This window comes from Trichechus manatus, unplaced genomic scaffold (genome assembly GCF_000243295.1).
Source record: "Trichechus manatus latirostris isolate Lorelei unplaced genomic scaffold, TriManLat1.0 scaffold00010, whole genome shotgun sequence".
Lineage (NCBI taxonomy): Eukaryota > Metazoa > Chordata > Mammalia > Sirenia > Trichechidae > Trichechus > Trichechus manatus.
In genome coordinates, this window is record NW_004443946.1 from 29,696,931 (window position 1) to 29,712,578 (window position 15,648).

The following is a 15,648-nucleotide window of genomic DNA, read 5'->3' on the forward strand; positions in this document are numbered from 1 at the left end:
GAAGAAGGGTGGGGGGTGGGAAAGCGTATATAGCAAATTACCGGTTGTTTTGTCTCCCGCTGGAAGCTCCATGAAGCTCCTTTCTCGTACCCCATTTGCTGGTCTCCAATAGGAGTCCAGGATGACGGATCCGCACTGCATTAGCTGTTAGGGGAGCTCTGCATGAATCTCTCCTCGCTCTCCATTCTCTGTCAGTTTTCTCACTCTATTTGGTGCTTCGCTGAGTTCTTTATCTCTTCATTTGATATTTCAGGGTTTCAGGATTGTTGTTTTCTCTGTTTGGCTTAGTTTTTCGGATCTTTGCTGTGGAGGGACGGCGTGGTGCTTCTGCCTAGAGCGCCATTTTACCGCAACTACTCAGTTGTTTTTAAGCAAGGTGTTATTCAGTTTCCATGTATTTGATTTTTTTCTTGCTCTTCCTTTTATTGATTTCTACTTTTATGGTGATCAGAGAGAATGTTTTGTATCATTTCGAAGTTTTAGCTTTTATTGAAGACTGCTTTGTGGCCTAAAATGTGGTCTATTCTGGAGAATGTCCCATGTGCTTTGGAAAAGAAATACTTTGCTGCTGTTGGATGGAGTGTTCTATATATGTCTATGAGGTCAAGTTGGTTGATTTTGGCCTTTAAATCTTCTGTATCTTTGTTGAGTTTCTTTCTGGATGGTCTGTCCTTATCAAGAGTGGTGTGTTGAAGTCTCCTACTATTATTGTGGAACTGTCTATTTCTCTTTTCAGTGCTGTTAGTTTTATGTCTTTTGGAGCCCTGTCGTTGCATGAATGGCTATTTATAAAAGTTATGTATTCTCGGTGGATTGTCCCTTTAATCATTATATAATGGCTTTCCTTGTCTTTTATGGCTGATTTTACCTGAAAGTCTATTTTATCTGAGATTAGTATTGCAACTCCTGCCCTTTTTGGGTTACCGTTTGCTTGATATATTTTTTTCCATCCTTTGATTTTTAACATATTTATGTCTTGTGTCTAAGGTGTGTGTCTTGCATATTGATGGATCATGCTTTTTTATCCATTCTGCCAGTCTCTGTCTCTTTACAGGCGCACTTAAGCCATTTACATTCAGTGTGATTATTGACAAGTATGAGTTTATTGCTATCATGTTGTACTTTTTTTTGTGGTGCTGACGTTTTTCTTTGTTCCTCTTAATTTTCTGCGTTGAGTTCCTTTTGTTTGTGGTTTTTCTTTTCTTTCATTATTATAGATTTTGTGTTTACTGAGAATTTATGTTTTTCTTATTTTTTATTCTGATGAGTAGGTTTTTTAACTTTCTTTGTGATTACCTTGAAATTTACCCTTATCTTCCTAAGTTTGAACCTGTCTTTTATTACTTGGTATCACCCTGACTTCCTCCCCATTTGAAAGTTCTACACCTACACTGTTAATTCCCCCTTATTGTTTTGACATTGTCACCATTTACAGATTGACATCTCTGTTTCCCTGTTTTAAGTCTTTCAGCTTTGTTTCATTACTGAGAGTTCTTTACCTAGGTTGGTATCTGGCTGATGCCGTCCTGTGTCCTAGACTCTGGTGGTTGTCTGATGTTGTTGGTTCTCTAACTAAAGAACTCCCTTTAATATTTTTTGTAAGTTTGGTTTTTACAAATTCCCTTAATTTCTGTTTATCTGGAAATGTCCTAATTTCACCTTCGTATTGGAAAGAGAGTTCTGCAGTATATATTCTTCTTCATTGGCAGTTTTTTCTTTCAAGGTTTTATATATGTCATCCCATTGTCTTCTTGCCTGCATAGTTTCTGCCAAGTAATCAGAGCTTAGCCTTATTGTTTCCCCTTTTTAAGTGACTTTTCATTTTTCTTGAGCTGCTCTCAAGATGCTTTTTCTTTCATTTTGGCAAATGTGATTATGATATGTCTTGGTGACTTTCTTTTGGGGTCTATCCTATATGGGGTTCATTGAGCTTCTTGGATGGTCAGATTTTTTGTCTTTCACTATATGTGGGATGTTTCCTGCCAGCAAATCTTTAACAATCTTCTCTGTTTTTTCCATTTTCTCCCGCTGCTCTGGAATTCCAATCACATGCAAATTTCTGCTCTTGATTGTGTCCCATGTAATTGTTAGGTTTTCTTCATTCTTTTCTCTGGTAATTTTCCTCTAAGTGGCATCCATGGATTTTTCTTCAGTCTCGATGATCCTGTTTTCCATCGTTTCAAGTTTGTTTTTAAAACCTTCTACTGAGTTGTTCATTTCTGAAATTTGGTGGTTTAACTTTTGGATTTCTAGTTACTATTTTTGTATGATTTCTAGTTGTTTATTTATTTTGATCTTTTGTTCTTGTATTATTTTCCTGAATTCTTCTATTGCTTTGTCTGTGTTTTCCTTGATTTTAGCTGTCTTTATTGGTTTTGTCTGTGTTTTCCATGATTTTGTCTATTTTTTCCTTGATTTTGTCTGTGCTTTCCTTGATCTCTTTCCTAATCTCTTGGACAGCCCTAAGTATTAGTCTTTTGAATTCCATATCAGGTAGTTCCACTGCTTAGACATCTACTGGAAGGCCATCTGATTGTTTTGGTTGCTTGCAGGAGCCATCTTGTCCTGCATTTTTACATCTTTTGGTAGTGTCTGCTGTCTCTGAAACATTAACGTATTATTTTATTTATTGTTTGTTTCATCCTGCTTCTTTGTTTTGTTTTGCTATGTCAGGGTGGGCCAGCCAGGTGTGCTTTGCTGTTTGCTCATATGTTGGTATAACAGCTCTCACCACCTTGTCTGTGTGGGCAGAGCAGCAGCAGGCAAGGTGAGTCCACTCTGCTGTATATTAGTTTGGTGAGGTGGCTGAGGGTAGACACTGAGTGGGTGCTGTCTGCCTCCTGATGTTGGTCCAGCTGTGTGGGGAGCATTCACAGCCCCTCGCCAGATTGGTAGGGGTGTTGGACAGGCAGTGGTACGGGCTTGCTTCCCTCTGTTCATCAGCTGGTCAAGTGGTGGGAGGGGAGGGGCAGTGCGGGCCCGGTGTGGCAGCAAGCCTGAGCTGGGGACGCTCTAGCCATGGTGGCATGGCGAGGGCTGGCGGGGTGGGGTATGGGGTTCGTGAGGGGTAGAAAGAAAAAATAAGGGGGTATCAGGCAGGTGCCAACAGGGCAGACTTGGGGGCCAACGGGAAGGGGTAACGGGGCATATGGGGCTAGGTAGGAGGTAGAAAGTAGTGGGCTAGTGGCTTTCTAGCCATGGAGATGCAGCATGGCCCAGGGGTTCGTGGCTTATGGGGCTAGGTGGGAGGAGAAAATAAATAAATAAATAAATAAATAAATGTAAGTAAGTAAGTAAGTAAGAAGTAAGTAAGTAAGTAAGTAAGTAAGTAGTAAGTAAGTAAGTAAAGTAAGTAAGTAAAGAAAGTAAGTAAGTAAGTGAGTGAGTGAGTGAGTGAGTGATGGGGGCTGGCGGGTGGCTGCAGGTCGGGGTGAGTGTGACTCGGGGTGATGGTGGAACAGTAGCTCTCTACCCACAGTGGTGCGGCGAGGCTGGGCGAGAATGGGTAGAAGTGGCGTACAGAGCTAGGTGGGAAGGAGAAAGAAAAGGAAGAATAGGAAAAAAATGGCATGACAGGAGCCAGCAAGTGGGGGTAGGGTGAGCCTGGGCGGGTGGCAGGCTGGTGTCTCTCTAACTAAGGCAGCGCAGCGTGGCCTGGCAGGAAAAGGTAGAGGTGGCCTACAGGGCTAGATTGGAGGGAGAAAGAAGGGAAAAAAATGGCAAGGTAGGAGCTGGCGGGTGGGGGTGGTGCAGACAGGCTGGCAGTGTGCTGGAGTCTCTCTAGCCCTGTCTTGCCAAGGTGGCAAAGTGTGGCCTTGTGGGAAGGGGTAGAGATGGGGTATGGGCTAGGTGGGAGAAAGAAAGAAAAAGAGGAAAGGGGGGAAAAATGGCACAGCAGGAGCCAGTTGGGTGGACTTGGGTTGGTGGCGGGCCAGTAGCTCTCTAGCCAAGGCAACTTGGTGTGGCCCATCAGGAAGGGTGGAGGTGGTATACAGGGCAGAAGGATGAGGGGTGGGAAACTGTGTTTGTCTGGTTACCAGATGCTCTGTCTCCTTTTGGGAGCTCCATCATAAAGCTGCCTTCCCATACTCCCTGTCCAGGCTCGGTGATGGCTGCGCTCCAAGATGGCGATGCTGTGCTGTCTTAGTTGTCAGTGGACTTCCACTCCATATCTCTCTGTTTTCCTTCAGTTTCTTCTTCCATTTGGTGTCTGATCTCTTTATCCACTCATTTGATGCTTAGGGTCTAGGACTGACATTTGTATCTATTTTACTTAGCTTTTTGGGTCCTTGCTACAGAAGGATGGCATGTGTCTGTCTAGGGTGCCATGTTGGCTCTACCTCCCTGAAACTTGCTCTTGAATGTATAATAGCTAAAGCAAATGGAAGAAATGATGAAGTAAAAGAGCTGATCAGAAGATTCCAAACGGTGGCTCGAGAAGACAGAGTAAAATAATGAAATGTGCAAAGACCTAGAGTTAGAAAACCAAAAAGGAAGAACATGCTCAGCATTTCTCATGACTAAAGAACTGAAGAAAAAATTCAAGCCTAGAGTTGCAATTCTGAAGGATTCTAAGGGCAAAATATTGAATGATGCAGAAAGCATCAAAAGAAGATGGAAAGAATACACAGAGCCACTGTACCAAAAAGAATTTGTCAACATTCAACCATTTCAGGAGGTAGAACCAATGTTATTGAAGGAAGAAGTCCAAGCTGCACTGAAGGCACTGGCGAAAAACAAGATGGAATACAACTGAGATGCTTCAACACTGATGCAATCCTGGAAGCACTCACTCGTCTATAATAAGAAATCTGGAAACCGCTATCTGGTCAATCAACTGGAAGAGATCCATATTTGTGCCCATTCCAAAGGAACGTGATCCAACAGAATGCAGAAATTATCAAACAATATCATTAATATCACATGCAAGTAAAATTCTGCTGAAGATAATTCAAAAATGGTTGCAGCAGTACATCGACTGGGAACTGCCAGAAATTCAAGCTGAATTCAGAAGAGGACATGGAACGAGGGATATCATTGCTGATGTCAGATGGATCTTGGCTGAAAGCAGAGAATACCAGAAAGATGTTTAGCTGTGTTTTATTGACTATGCAAAGGCATTCAACAGTGTTGATCATAACAAATTATGGATAACATTGTGGAGAACGGGAATTCTAGAACACTTAATTGTGCTCACGTGGAACCTGCGCGTCAGGGTTGTATTCTTTCACCATACTTTTTAATCTGTATGCTGAGCATATAGTCCGAGAAACTGGACTATATGAAAAAGAATGCAGCATCAGGATTGGAGGAAGGCTCATTAACAACCTGCATTATTCAGATGACACAACCTTGCTTGCTGAAAGTGAAGAGGACTTGAAGAACTTACTGATGAAGATCAACGACTACAGCCTTCAGTATGGACTGCACCTCAACACAAAGAAAACAAAAGTCCTCACAACTGGACCAATAAGCAACATCATGATAATTGGAGAAAAGACTGAAGCTGTCAAGGACTTCATTTTACTTAGATTCACAATCAAAGCCCACGGAAGCAGCAGTCAAGAAAGCAAACAACGTATTACACTGGGCAAATCAGCCACAAAACAAACAAACAAACAAAAAAAACAAACTTGCTGCTGTTGAGTCAATTCTGACTCACAGCAACCCTATAGGACAGAGTAGAACTGCCCCATAGAGTTTCCAAGGAGCAGCTGGTGGATTTGAACTGCCAACCTTTTGCTTAGCTATCAAGCTGTAACCACTGCGCCACCACGACTCCTCTACTTCAAGATGTCTTTAAAGTGTTGAAAAGCGAAGATGTCATTCTGAGGACTAAGGTGCGCCTGACCCAAGCCACAGTATTTTCAATTGCTTCATATGTCCAGCATGCAAAAGCTGGACAATGAATAAGGAAGATCAAAGAAGAATTGATGCCTTTGTATTATGTTGTTGGCAAAGAATACTGAATATACCACAGACTGCCTGAAGAATGAACAAATCTGTCTTCGAAGCAGTACAGCCGGAAAGCTCTTTGGAAGCGAGGATGGTGAGACTTCATCTCACATACTTTAGACATGTTATCAAGAAGGACCAGTTCCGGGAGAAGGACATCATGCTTGGTAAAGTAGAGGGTCAGCAAAAAAGAGGAAGACCCTCAATGAGATGGATTGAAACAGTGGCTGCAAAAGTGGGATCAAACACAGCAACGATTGTGAAGATGGCACAGGACTGGGCAGTGTTTTGTTCTGCTGTACTTAGGGTCACTATGAGTCAGAAAAGATTCGACAGCACCTAACAACAATATCAACTGATGAAATGTTCCTTTCTATACCTTGCATTTCTTCTGTTAAATTTATTTCTATATTGTTTTCTTTCTGTTGCTATTATAAATAGGGTCTTCTTTTCCCATTTATCTTTTAACAAAGTGTTATTTTTATATATAAGTATTACCCATTTCTACATATTAATTTTGTACCCAGCTACCTTCCTGAACTACCTTAATGCCAGTAATGCTTTTCAGTTGATTTTCTTAGATTACTAGTTATATAAAGATATCATTAACAAGTAGTAATTTATCCCTCCTTTGTATTTTTTTACTTCTATTTTCTTATATTTCTATCTCTAATTTTGTTGGCTAGTATCCCCAAATAGTTAAATAATGATAGCGGTTATCCTTGTCTTGCTGCTGACTTTACCAGGAATGTTACTAACGCCTCTTCTTTAAGCATGATGCTGATTTTCAGAGTTGAAATAAATGTATTTTAACAGTATAAGGAATTATCCACTTTTTTTTAACTAAGGAGGGTTCTTTTTTAAATAATCTAAAATAGGTACTGAATTTTAACAAATGTGTCTTCACTACCTATATTTTCTTTTTCTGTATAATTGTTGTCAGACATTAGTGCCAATATACTTGCTTCATAAAAATAACTTGTCCACTTTCTTCCTCTGTAACAATTTAAACAGTAATGGAAATACAGGTTCTTTAAAGGCTTAATGGTATTCTCCTGTCAATCTGGGCCTGAGGCTTTTGAGGGAATGCATCTGGGAGCTTCTTCTATTTTTTTTCTTGAGTCGGATGCTTAATTAATTTACTTTCATTCTTTCTTATATATTAGCATAATTCTATATTCTGTATAATTCTATTAATTTTTACTGAAAACTGTTTTGGCTATATCCCACAAATATATGGTATTTTCATTACTGTTATTTTCTAGATCTTCTGCAGTCACAATTTAAACTTCCTCTTTGACCCAAAAGTTGTTCGGAAGTTTTTAAATGTCCTGATGTTTTTTGTTTTGTTTCTTTTCAATTTCCAGTTTTACTGCATGTGGAATCAGAGAAAGTTGATTACATTACATCTACTTTTTGCAATTTATTGAGGTTTTTTTTTTGTGTGATCTAATATAGGGTCAATTGTTATGGATTTTCTATGAATACTTGTCACAAAGGGAGTTGGGGAGGGAAAGAATCACAATGGTGATGTAGAATGCTCTAGTGCAATGCAATGTCAGCTTGTGGGACAATTAGACCATCACTACCTAACACTGGATCTCTTTCTGCACTCAGATGTTTTCCAGTAAAGTTAGTGTCAGATCAAGTTGGCATGTTATGATGTGAACATTTGTGTTGGATAACTCTGGTATTGAACTGGAAGTACTATTTGTTAGTACTTATGAACAAATCCTCTAGAAAAAAGAACTCTCACATCATAGTCTGTTTTTACTAAACTTAAGTCTCTCCACTCATGGCCTAAAAATGGCAGTAGCTTTTTAGATTTGGACCCGTTAAAAGAAACTGATCGAGACCCTGTTCAGACCTGGGTGAGCGTACTGAATAAATGCAATGACACGTTCACAGTATGTGGCCAGCAGGTGTATTTACCCAAATTCAATCTCAATTTTGAAAATAACGCTATTATTTTGCATTATTTTCAAAACTAGATATTTTCCCCCATGTAATAATTATTTTCTACTTACTAAGTGGTTGTCAGTATGTATATTAAAGTTGCTAGATTTAATTCTGTTATTAAACTGAAATGCTTATTTTATGCTTCACTCAAGCATAGCATTGATTTTGTTTTTTTTAAATAACCTGTTCTTAATGTGAAATTACCTACATGGGATCCAATGACTGTTTGACTTAAAAATTTTATAATCTTCTGGGGTCTTAAAAGCCTGTGAGCAGCCATATAAGATACTCTACTGGTATCACCTCTTCGGGAGCAAGGGAGAATGAAGAAAACAAAATACAAGGAAAAGATTAGTCCAAAGGACTAATGGACCAGAACTACCACAGCATCCACCAGACTGAGTCCAGTACAACTAGATGGTACACAGCTACCACCACCGACTGCTCTGACTGGGATCACAACAGAGGGTCCCGGACAGAGCTGGAGAAAAATGTAGAACAAAATTCTAACTCACAAAAAAAAAGACCAGACTTCCTGGCCTGACAGAGACTGGAGAAATCTGGAGATTATGGCCCCCGGACACCCTTTTAGCTCAGTAATGAAGTCACTCCCGAGGTTCACTGTTCAGCCAAAGATTAGACGACCCCATAAAACAAAATGCGACTAACAGGGCACAACAGTCCAGGGACAAGGACTAGGGACAAGGACTAGAAGGCAGGAGGGGACAGGAAAGCTGGTAATAGGGAACTCAAGGTTGAGAAGAGACAGTGTTGACATGTTGTGGTTTGTTAACCACTGTCAAAACAGTATGTGTACTGTTTAATGAGAAACTATTTGTTCTGTAAAACTTCATCTAAAGTACAATAAAAAAAAAGAAAAATAAATATTTCATAATTTTAGAACATTAAGCCATTGAAATGTTCACTGCTCTGTGCAAAATGCCAATTCAAATTAAATTCCTACGTGAAAAAAATAAACTCAGTGCTCCTCATCAGTCTTTTTACTACAGTTTCTCCAGTCCTTGTTTGGTTGGCTTATTTCTCTAGTAATTTCTTCAAGGAAGGCTTGTTGTTGTTGTTAGTTGCCATCAAGTTGGCTTCAACTCATTGTGACGTTATGTATAAAAGGGCGAAACACTGCTCAGTTCTGGGCCATCTTCATGATTCTTGGTATGCTCCAGTCCATGTGGCAGCTATTGTATAGTATATCCAACCTAGAGGGCTCATCTTCCAGCACTATACTGGACAATATTCTGTGAAGAAAGGCTTATGAGAACAATATTCCTTGTATCTTTACATGTTCAAAAACTTTTGTCTGTTTCCTTTAAGCATGAACAACAGCCACTTGGTTTGGTATAAAATTCTGGACCCACACTTTTTTTCCTTTAAGTCTTGCCCCATGGTCTTCTAGAGTTGAATATTAATGATAAGATGTCTGAAGCCAGGGTGATATGATTATCTTTACTTTTAAAAGTAACTTGATCTTTTTGGTTCAACCGCCCAAAGGATTTTCTCATCTTTGACTTCTACTAACTTCACTAGGATATGTCTTGGTATTAATTTTCCTATGTCACTTTTTCCTGAGAGGCAACATGTCCTCTATATCTGAAGATTCAGATATTTTTGTTTAGGAAAAATTTTTCTTGAATCATACCTTTAAGTATTTGTTTTGTGCCATGAACTCCAATTATGTGTATGTTGAATCTCCTTTAACAATCTTCCACTACTGTCATCCCTCCATCCCCATTTCCTGACCTCTATATGTCTCTTGCCTTGTTTCCAGCAGTATTTATTCTCTCTTATGCTGTACCCAATTTTGTCTTCATTGTATGTGGAGATTTTATCTTTTATTCCACTTCTTTCCTGAGCTCTGCAGCTTACATTTCATCTTCTGATGTCTCACTATTTTATAAAAACTTTTATTTTTGTGCTCTTATTTTATAAAAGCAATTGCTTCCTTTTTTATTTACGGTGAAATAATTAATCATAATTATTGATTGCTTCATGGCAACACTTTTTATCATGGGGGAATAATTAATCATAATTATTGATTGCTTCATGGCAACATTTTTTATCTTTAAAGGAAATATTCTTTATCTGTCTTTTGTGTTTTCTGTTCCTTCCTCCCTTTTTTCTTATGGTATTTTAGCATAGATCCCATGCTGGTTCCCTTTAGGCTACCCAGTTTCGAATTAGTTGAGGTTTTCCTGCACCAGCTATTTGTACAAAGTTTATATAAGGGAAGGACTGAGTATACATTCCAACTAACATGAACTTTCCTTATGACACAGGATTGTATACAAGTCCTTTTAGTCTTTATTTCTCCCCACCCAAAAGAGATATGCAGCTCTAGATTAAGTATCTCATCTCCTCCACCACTTGAACAGACTGCTTAATGCAAATATGGCTTGTTTCCTTGATGGTTCTTCATCCACTGCCTCCTAGGACCAAAACAGGTTCAGAGTAGCTCCTATCACAACGTGTGCATCCTATTCTTATAGACGAAACAAGAGATTTGTTTTGTGCCTCAAGCTGTGCTCCTCATCTTGGAGAAATGTACTCTGCTGGTTCTTTCTGAGATCCATACAGCCCCAGAGATAAATCCATCCATAAGGCCTCTGGCATCCCTGCTTGATCTCCAGTGCTTCTTGCAGCCATGCCACTTGTGCTGTTCATGGTTTCAGGTATCTTCAGATATTTCCTAGCTTTGTCAAAGATGAATTCTGCCTTTCTTTTTCCCACTATTCCTGTTGCTTAGGAGTAGTTTCAGAGACAAGAAGGGGTGAATGTCAAGTGTACTCTGTCACATTCAGTCTGGAAGTCCTCAGTAGGAACAACTTATTATTACAACCAGGACTAATGTCACTTTATGATTTTCAAAACCCCAGCATGTGTATCTTCTCCCCTGTATATGCTGTACACACACTAGTTGTTAGCAACTTAAGCCTAGAAAGGTTAAGTGGCTTACTCAAGGTCTCAGAGCTAGTTCAAACACAGGTCTCTTGACTCCTGGTCCAGTGTTCTTACTATACTGCATATCCATGCATGTACATGGCAACTAAACTCTGTCAACCCTCCCCCTAAGCATAATTATTACCAGAAGCTGAGCTCTAAGAATTATATCCAGAAAAGACTAGGAAACCACATAACTGACAAATATCAGAGGTTGGGGAGGAAAGAACACCAAGAAAATGGCTTAGTTTCCATTACCTTGTTTAGTGTCTGTCACTCCTTCCATGAGAACTAGTCCTGCTGGTCGCTGACAAGCGATGTTGCAGAAGCGGAAATGTAGCAGAAAGTCTCGGCTATATTTGCGTCTCTCTGTAAACCAGGAAAAGCCATAGGGTAAAAGAAAGAGACACCACATGCTGAGACCTCCTTAGTACCAAGAAGCTCCTGGCATAGGGACACAGAGGTAGGCTCTGAAGACAAGGAGATTTTCCAACAGTTATGATTTAAATTTGTACACTTCATTGAGTGGCCACTGGGAAGACAATGAGAAAAACGAGGGAGAGTGCTAAGCAGTCAAGGGAATTACATTTTCTCTTGTCAATGAAGAATCAGCTTTCTTCCAAAATGGGCCTTGGGCACAATCAACCAAGAATGTGGCACATGCTCACCTGATCTCTTGGGCTGACAGGAGGAGACATACTGACAGGAATCAGTGATGCCCAGGGAGATGGGCCACAGTGGGGCCTGCAGCTTCCTCTGGTAGAGCTGATGGGAGAAGTCTTCCTGTCCAGATACCTACAAGGAAAGAGCAGGGTGGGAATGAGGAAACCGAGATGGGAAAAAGAACTAACAGCCCATGCTTTGGGACATGCTAACAAATATACACTCTCACAATCACGCACTATATACATGATGTAAGCAAGCCTCGTAACTCTCAGGTGAAGGCTACAAAATAACGAGCTAATTGAAAAAACTATTTTTTCATTAGAAAACACTGAAATGTCCATGAGACAGGAGTGAGGGTTAAGAGAGTGAGGTATATGAGTCAAGGAGAATAAGAATGATGAATATGTGGTCCCTTAAATTTTACCTCAAAAAAATCTACACAATTCTCCACAAGGAAGAGCAACTTTCAGGGGCTTTAACTTGCAATGGGAAAGGATTTATCCTGATCTTTAGATCGTCTGGGTCAAGATCTAGCATCCTAAGCCTACTATGGGGACACCACAGGGTCAAACCAAATGGAAAATGCACCAAAGCACTTTACCGTATCTATGTCACCATCCTCGGTCAAAGCCAATGAGCAGCCTGGGAACGGGCAGAACGTAGTGGGGGAAACATTCGGCAACATCAGTCATCTGTGTATCTCCAACGTGTGTAGCAAAATTCCTTTATTTCACTTAACAACAACAAGTATTTGAATGCCAACTATGTGCAAAACACTAGCTAAGTGCTTGGGATACAGCAGTGATAGACACAACCCCTGTCCTCAAAGGATATTTATTTTCAATATGTCATCTGAAGTAAAACAGACCTGGAATTTGATGGCCATTTACTAGCTGTGATTCTGATCAAGCTGTCTTGGGTTTAATAATTTCCACTATAAACAGAGATAATACCCATAATGTACAACTGGAAATCTTAATAATAACCACTGTCAATAATTGATTGCTTACTTTGAACCAGGAACTGGAAAATACTTTATGTACATTATTTTATTTAACCCAGGGGAAAAAAAAAATACCCTCTGGGGCATGTCTCAGTATACGCCCAATGTACAGATGAGGCAAATGGAGCTTAAAGGAGTGAAGTAATTTACCCAAGGAGGCAGAGCAGGGATTTGAACTCAGGACTGTCTGGCTTCAAAGCAAGTTCTCTTAATCAATGGCTGTCACACAGGCATTTAGTAAATTCTGTCTCCTATTCCCTGAGCTCCTTGATTAAAGATCCTTTAGAGTAGAATAATGCCTTTCTCTCAGCACATGGCAACTAGAGTATCGCTGGCACTTAAGTAACCGTCATTAAAGTAAAAGCCCAAAGTGCTCAACAATAATTCAATCATTTTGTGTCCTTTCTCCACTTATGCCTTGCCAAAAGCTAAACAATAAATTGGGTCAGTAGGGACAAAACAGAGGAACAAGGAGACTAAGTGACATATTAAAAAATCAGCACAAGCTGAATGCCCATCAGCAGAGGCAAATAAATGATGATAAAACTCTGAGATAGCTATACTATTAACATTTAGCAGTTAAAAGGAATGAGACAGATCCACATACACACTGTTGAGTGAAAAAAAACCAAGCTACAAAATGAAACCTAAGTAGCATATCATGTTTATAAAACACACACACAATTGACTGCATACTGGCTGTTAGAAGCAACAACAGCATAGTGTTTGAGGGTGTTATGGATTGAATGGTGTCCCCCTAAAATATGTGCTGTAAATCCTAACCACTATACCTGTGGATATAATCCCATTTGGGAATGGATTCTCTGTTATGTTAATGAGGCCATATAAGGTGTAGGGTGTGTTTTAAGCCAATCGCCTTTGAGATATAAAAGAGCAGATCAGGCCAGCAAGCAGAGATGGGGGAAGATAAATGCCACACCACATGAAGATCACCAAAGAATAGAAGCTGAAAAGAGACAAGGGCCTTCCCCTAGAACCAGGGAGAGAAAACCTTCCCCTAGAGCTGGTGCCCTGAATTTGAACTTCTAGCCTCCTAAACAGTGAGAAAATAAATTTCTCTTCTCTAAAGCCAACCATTTGTGGTATTTCTGTTATAATAGCACTAAATAACTAGGACAGAGGGCAAGGGGCCAGACTAACTGCCTGGTTACAAATCCTGGCTCCACAACTGGCATAACCTACAACAAATTATTTAACTTCTCTATGCCTTGGTTTCCTCATATATAAAATGGAAGCAATGATGGAAACTGTGAAAATTAAATCAGTAAATACATGTAAAGTGCTTAGAATGGTAACTGGTACACAGTAAGAACTTAAGAGATGTTAATTACGGTTATATTACTGTAAATGCACAGAAAATCTGAAAGACCACCACCAAACTTAGAAGTCATTACTTGACTCTAAGGGAAGAGAGTAGGAAATGTACATAATAAAGGGGGCTTTTGCCTTTTTAAAATAATGTTTGAATTCTTGCAAGAATGTACTTTTATACTATTTGTGCTATAAATTAATGGTAAAAACTAAAAGGATTTCAGTTATGTTAAAGGCACTCAAGAGCTCCTAACTTCCAGGCTTGGGCACAAGCCATTCAACAGAACAAGCAGCAGCGGGAGGGAGCTAGAACAGGTACAGTGAGGTCCCAGCCCCTGAAGCAGCACTGGATGCCAACACTCGAAACTCTCCCTAGGCCACGTTCCCACCCCAACAATGGCCTCTCCCATTTCACCTTCCAGGCCGGCATCCCATGGTACTGGAGCTCTCCATCCCTGATGAAGTTGTAGAGAGGTGAGTTAGGGACAGAATTCAGGTCCCCACACAAGATGATCGGGCAGTGGCTGCCATCTGACAACCTGGCCACCTTGTCCACTTCGGCCAGGAGAACAGCCATCTGGGCCAACTTGACGTCACCCCGGCGTGGGTTGTACAGGACGTGGGTATTTGCCACACACAGGGGGGCCACCGAGACTTGCCCCAGGCCTTCTGGGACTAGCGGCTGCAGCAGCAGCACTAAGCCCACATTGTCCCGATTGAGGAGCTCCAAGCCAGGCCGGAAGTACTCTACAGGGCTGGCACAGAGCAGACGGAATTTGGTGGGCTTGTAGCAGACAGCACAGCCATCCGTTTTACACCCAGTCCTCCTCTTGTAGAAACAGGTAAAGCCTGAAAGGAAAACCCCAGCCAAGGAGTGAGGTCAGAGTCCTTGAAGCCTGAATCCCCTTCAATCAGTGGTGCCTAAGGCACTGCTCCTGCTGCTAAGTAAGGGGAGTCCTTGCCCTGGCCATTTCCTTGGTTCTGCAGAGGTTCTCTTACAGTTGCAACCAGATGGCTGAGTGGCTATAAGGGAAGGAGGGAGGAAAGGGCACAAAATAATGCAACTTGATAGGAAGGGCATGGACTCTGGAGTCAGAAAGAATACAGTTCTGGACCTACTGGCATTGTGACCTTGAGCAAGTCACACAAATTCTCAGAGGCTGTTTCCTTATTTGTAAAATGGAGATAATAATACTCAGCCTCACAGGGTTGGTTACTGCAAGGCTTAAATGGCAATACATGTTGGAGTCGCTTTAAAAATTGCAGAACTCCTTCTTTCTCACCCACATGAGGAAGGAGCTGGCTCACAGGTGAGACTGAGTTTACTGAGACAAAAGAAAAAGATGGTGTCTTCAGGAGAAGAGTAGACAGGGCTGTAGGAAGAAAGGCTGGCAAACACGCCAGGAGCTGCATTACCCATCATTCGCAGAGAGGGCTCCAGCTGCTCCCAGTAATGATCTTCCTGGACTTCCTGGAGACACAGGATCTGCGAAAAAGAGAAACCAATCACTCCAGAGTATCCAGAGTACCCAGAACACTGGAGTGAGACTCCCACCCCCTCCAGGAGCAGGCACTGAGGCCAGGTGGTAACCTGCTGCGGGTTTCAGGTAGAGCCACACTGAAACCCCCCACTGGGCTAACTCTTCTCAGAGAGTCACTAACAGCAAGAACTGGCCCGTACTTGAGCTGAGGAGACCAGAAACGTGTGCTGGATTTTCCTGCTTCTCGAATCCTGCAAGTCTCACTCCCTGCATAAAGGCACTGGAAGGTAAGCACCCAGG

At 41.0% G+C, this 15,648-nt stretch overlaps 1 protein-coding gene across 1 annotated transcript in view; it reads right to left on the minus strand.

Moving 5' to 3' along the window:
• ANGEL1 (angel homolog 1) overlaps positions 1–15,648 on the minus strand; it is a 34,430-nt gene that overhangs the window by 13,079 nt on the left and 5,703 nt on the right. Inside the window, exons 4-7 of the mRNA XM_004371066.2 lie at positions 15,284–15,353; positions 14,283–14,716; positions 11,535–11,661; positions 11,125–11,235 (exon numbers count right to left, since the gene is read on the minus strand). Of these exons, the coding sequence (XP_004371123.1) occupies positions 11,125–11,235; positions 11,535–11,661; positions 14,283–14,716; positions 15,284–15,353 (742 nt within the window). The remainder of the gene's footprint in view (positions 1–11,124; positions 11,236–11,534; positions 11,662–14,282; positions 14,717–15,283; positions 15,354–15,648) is intronic.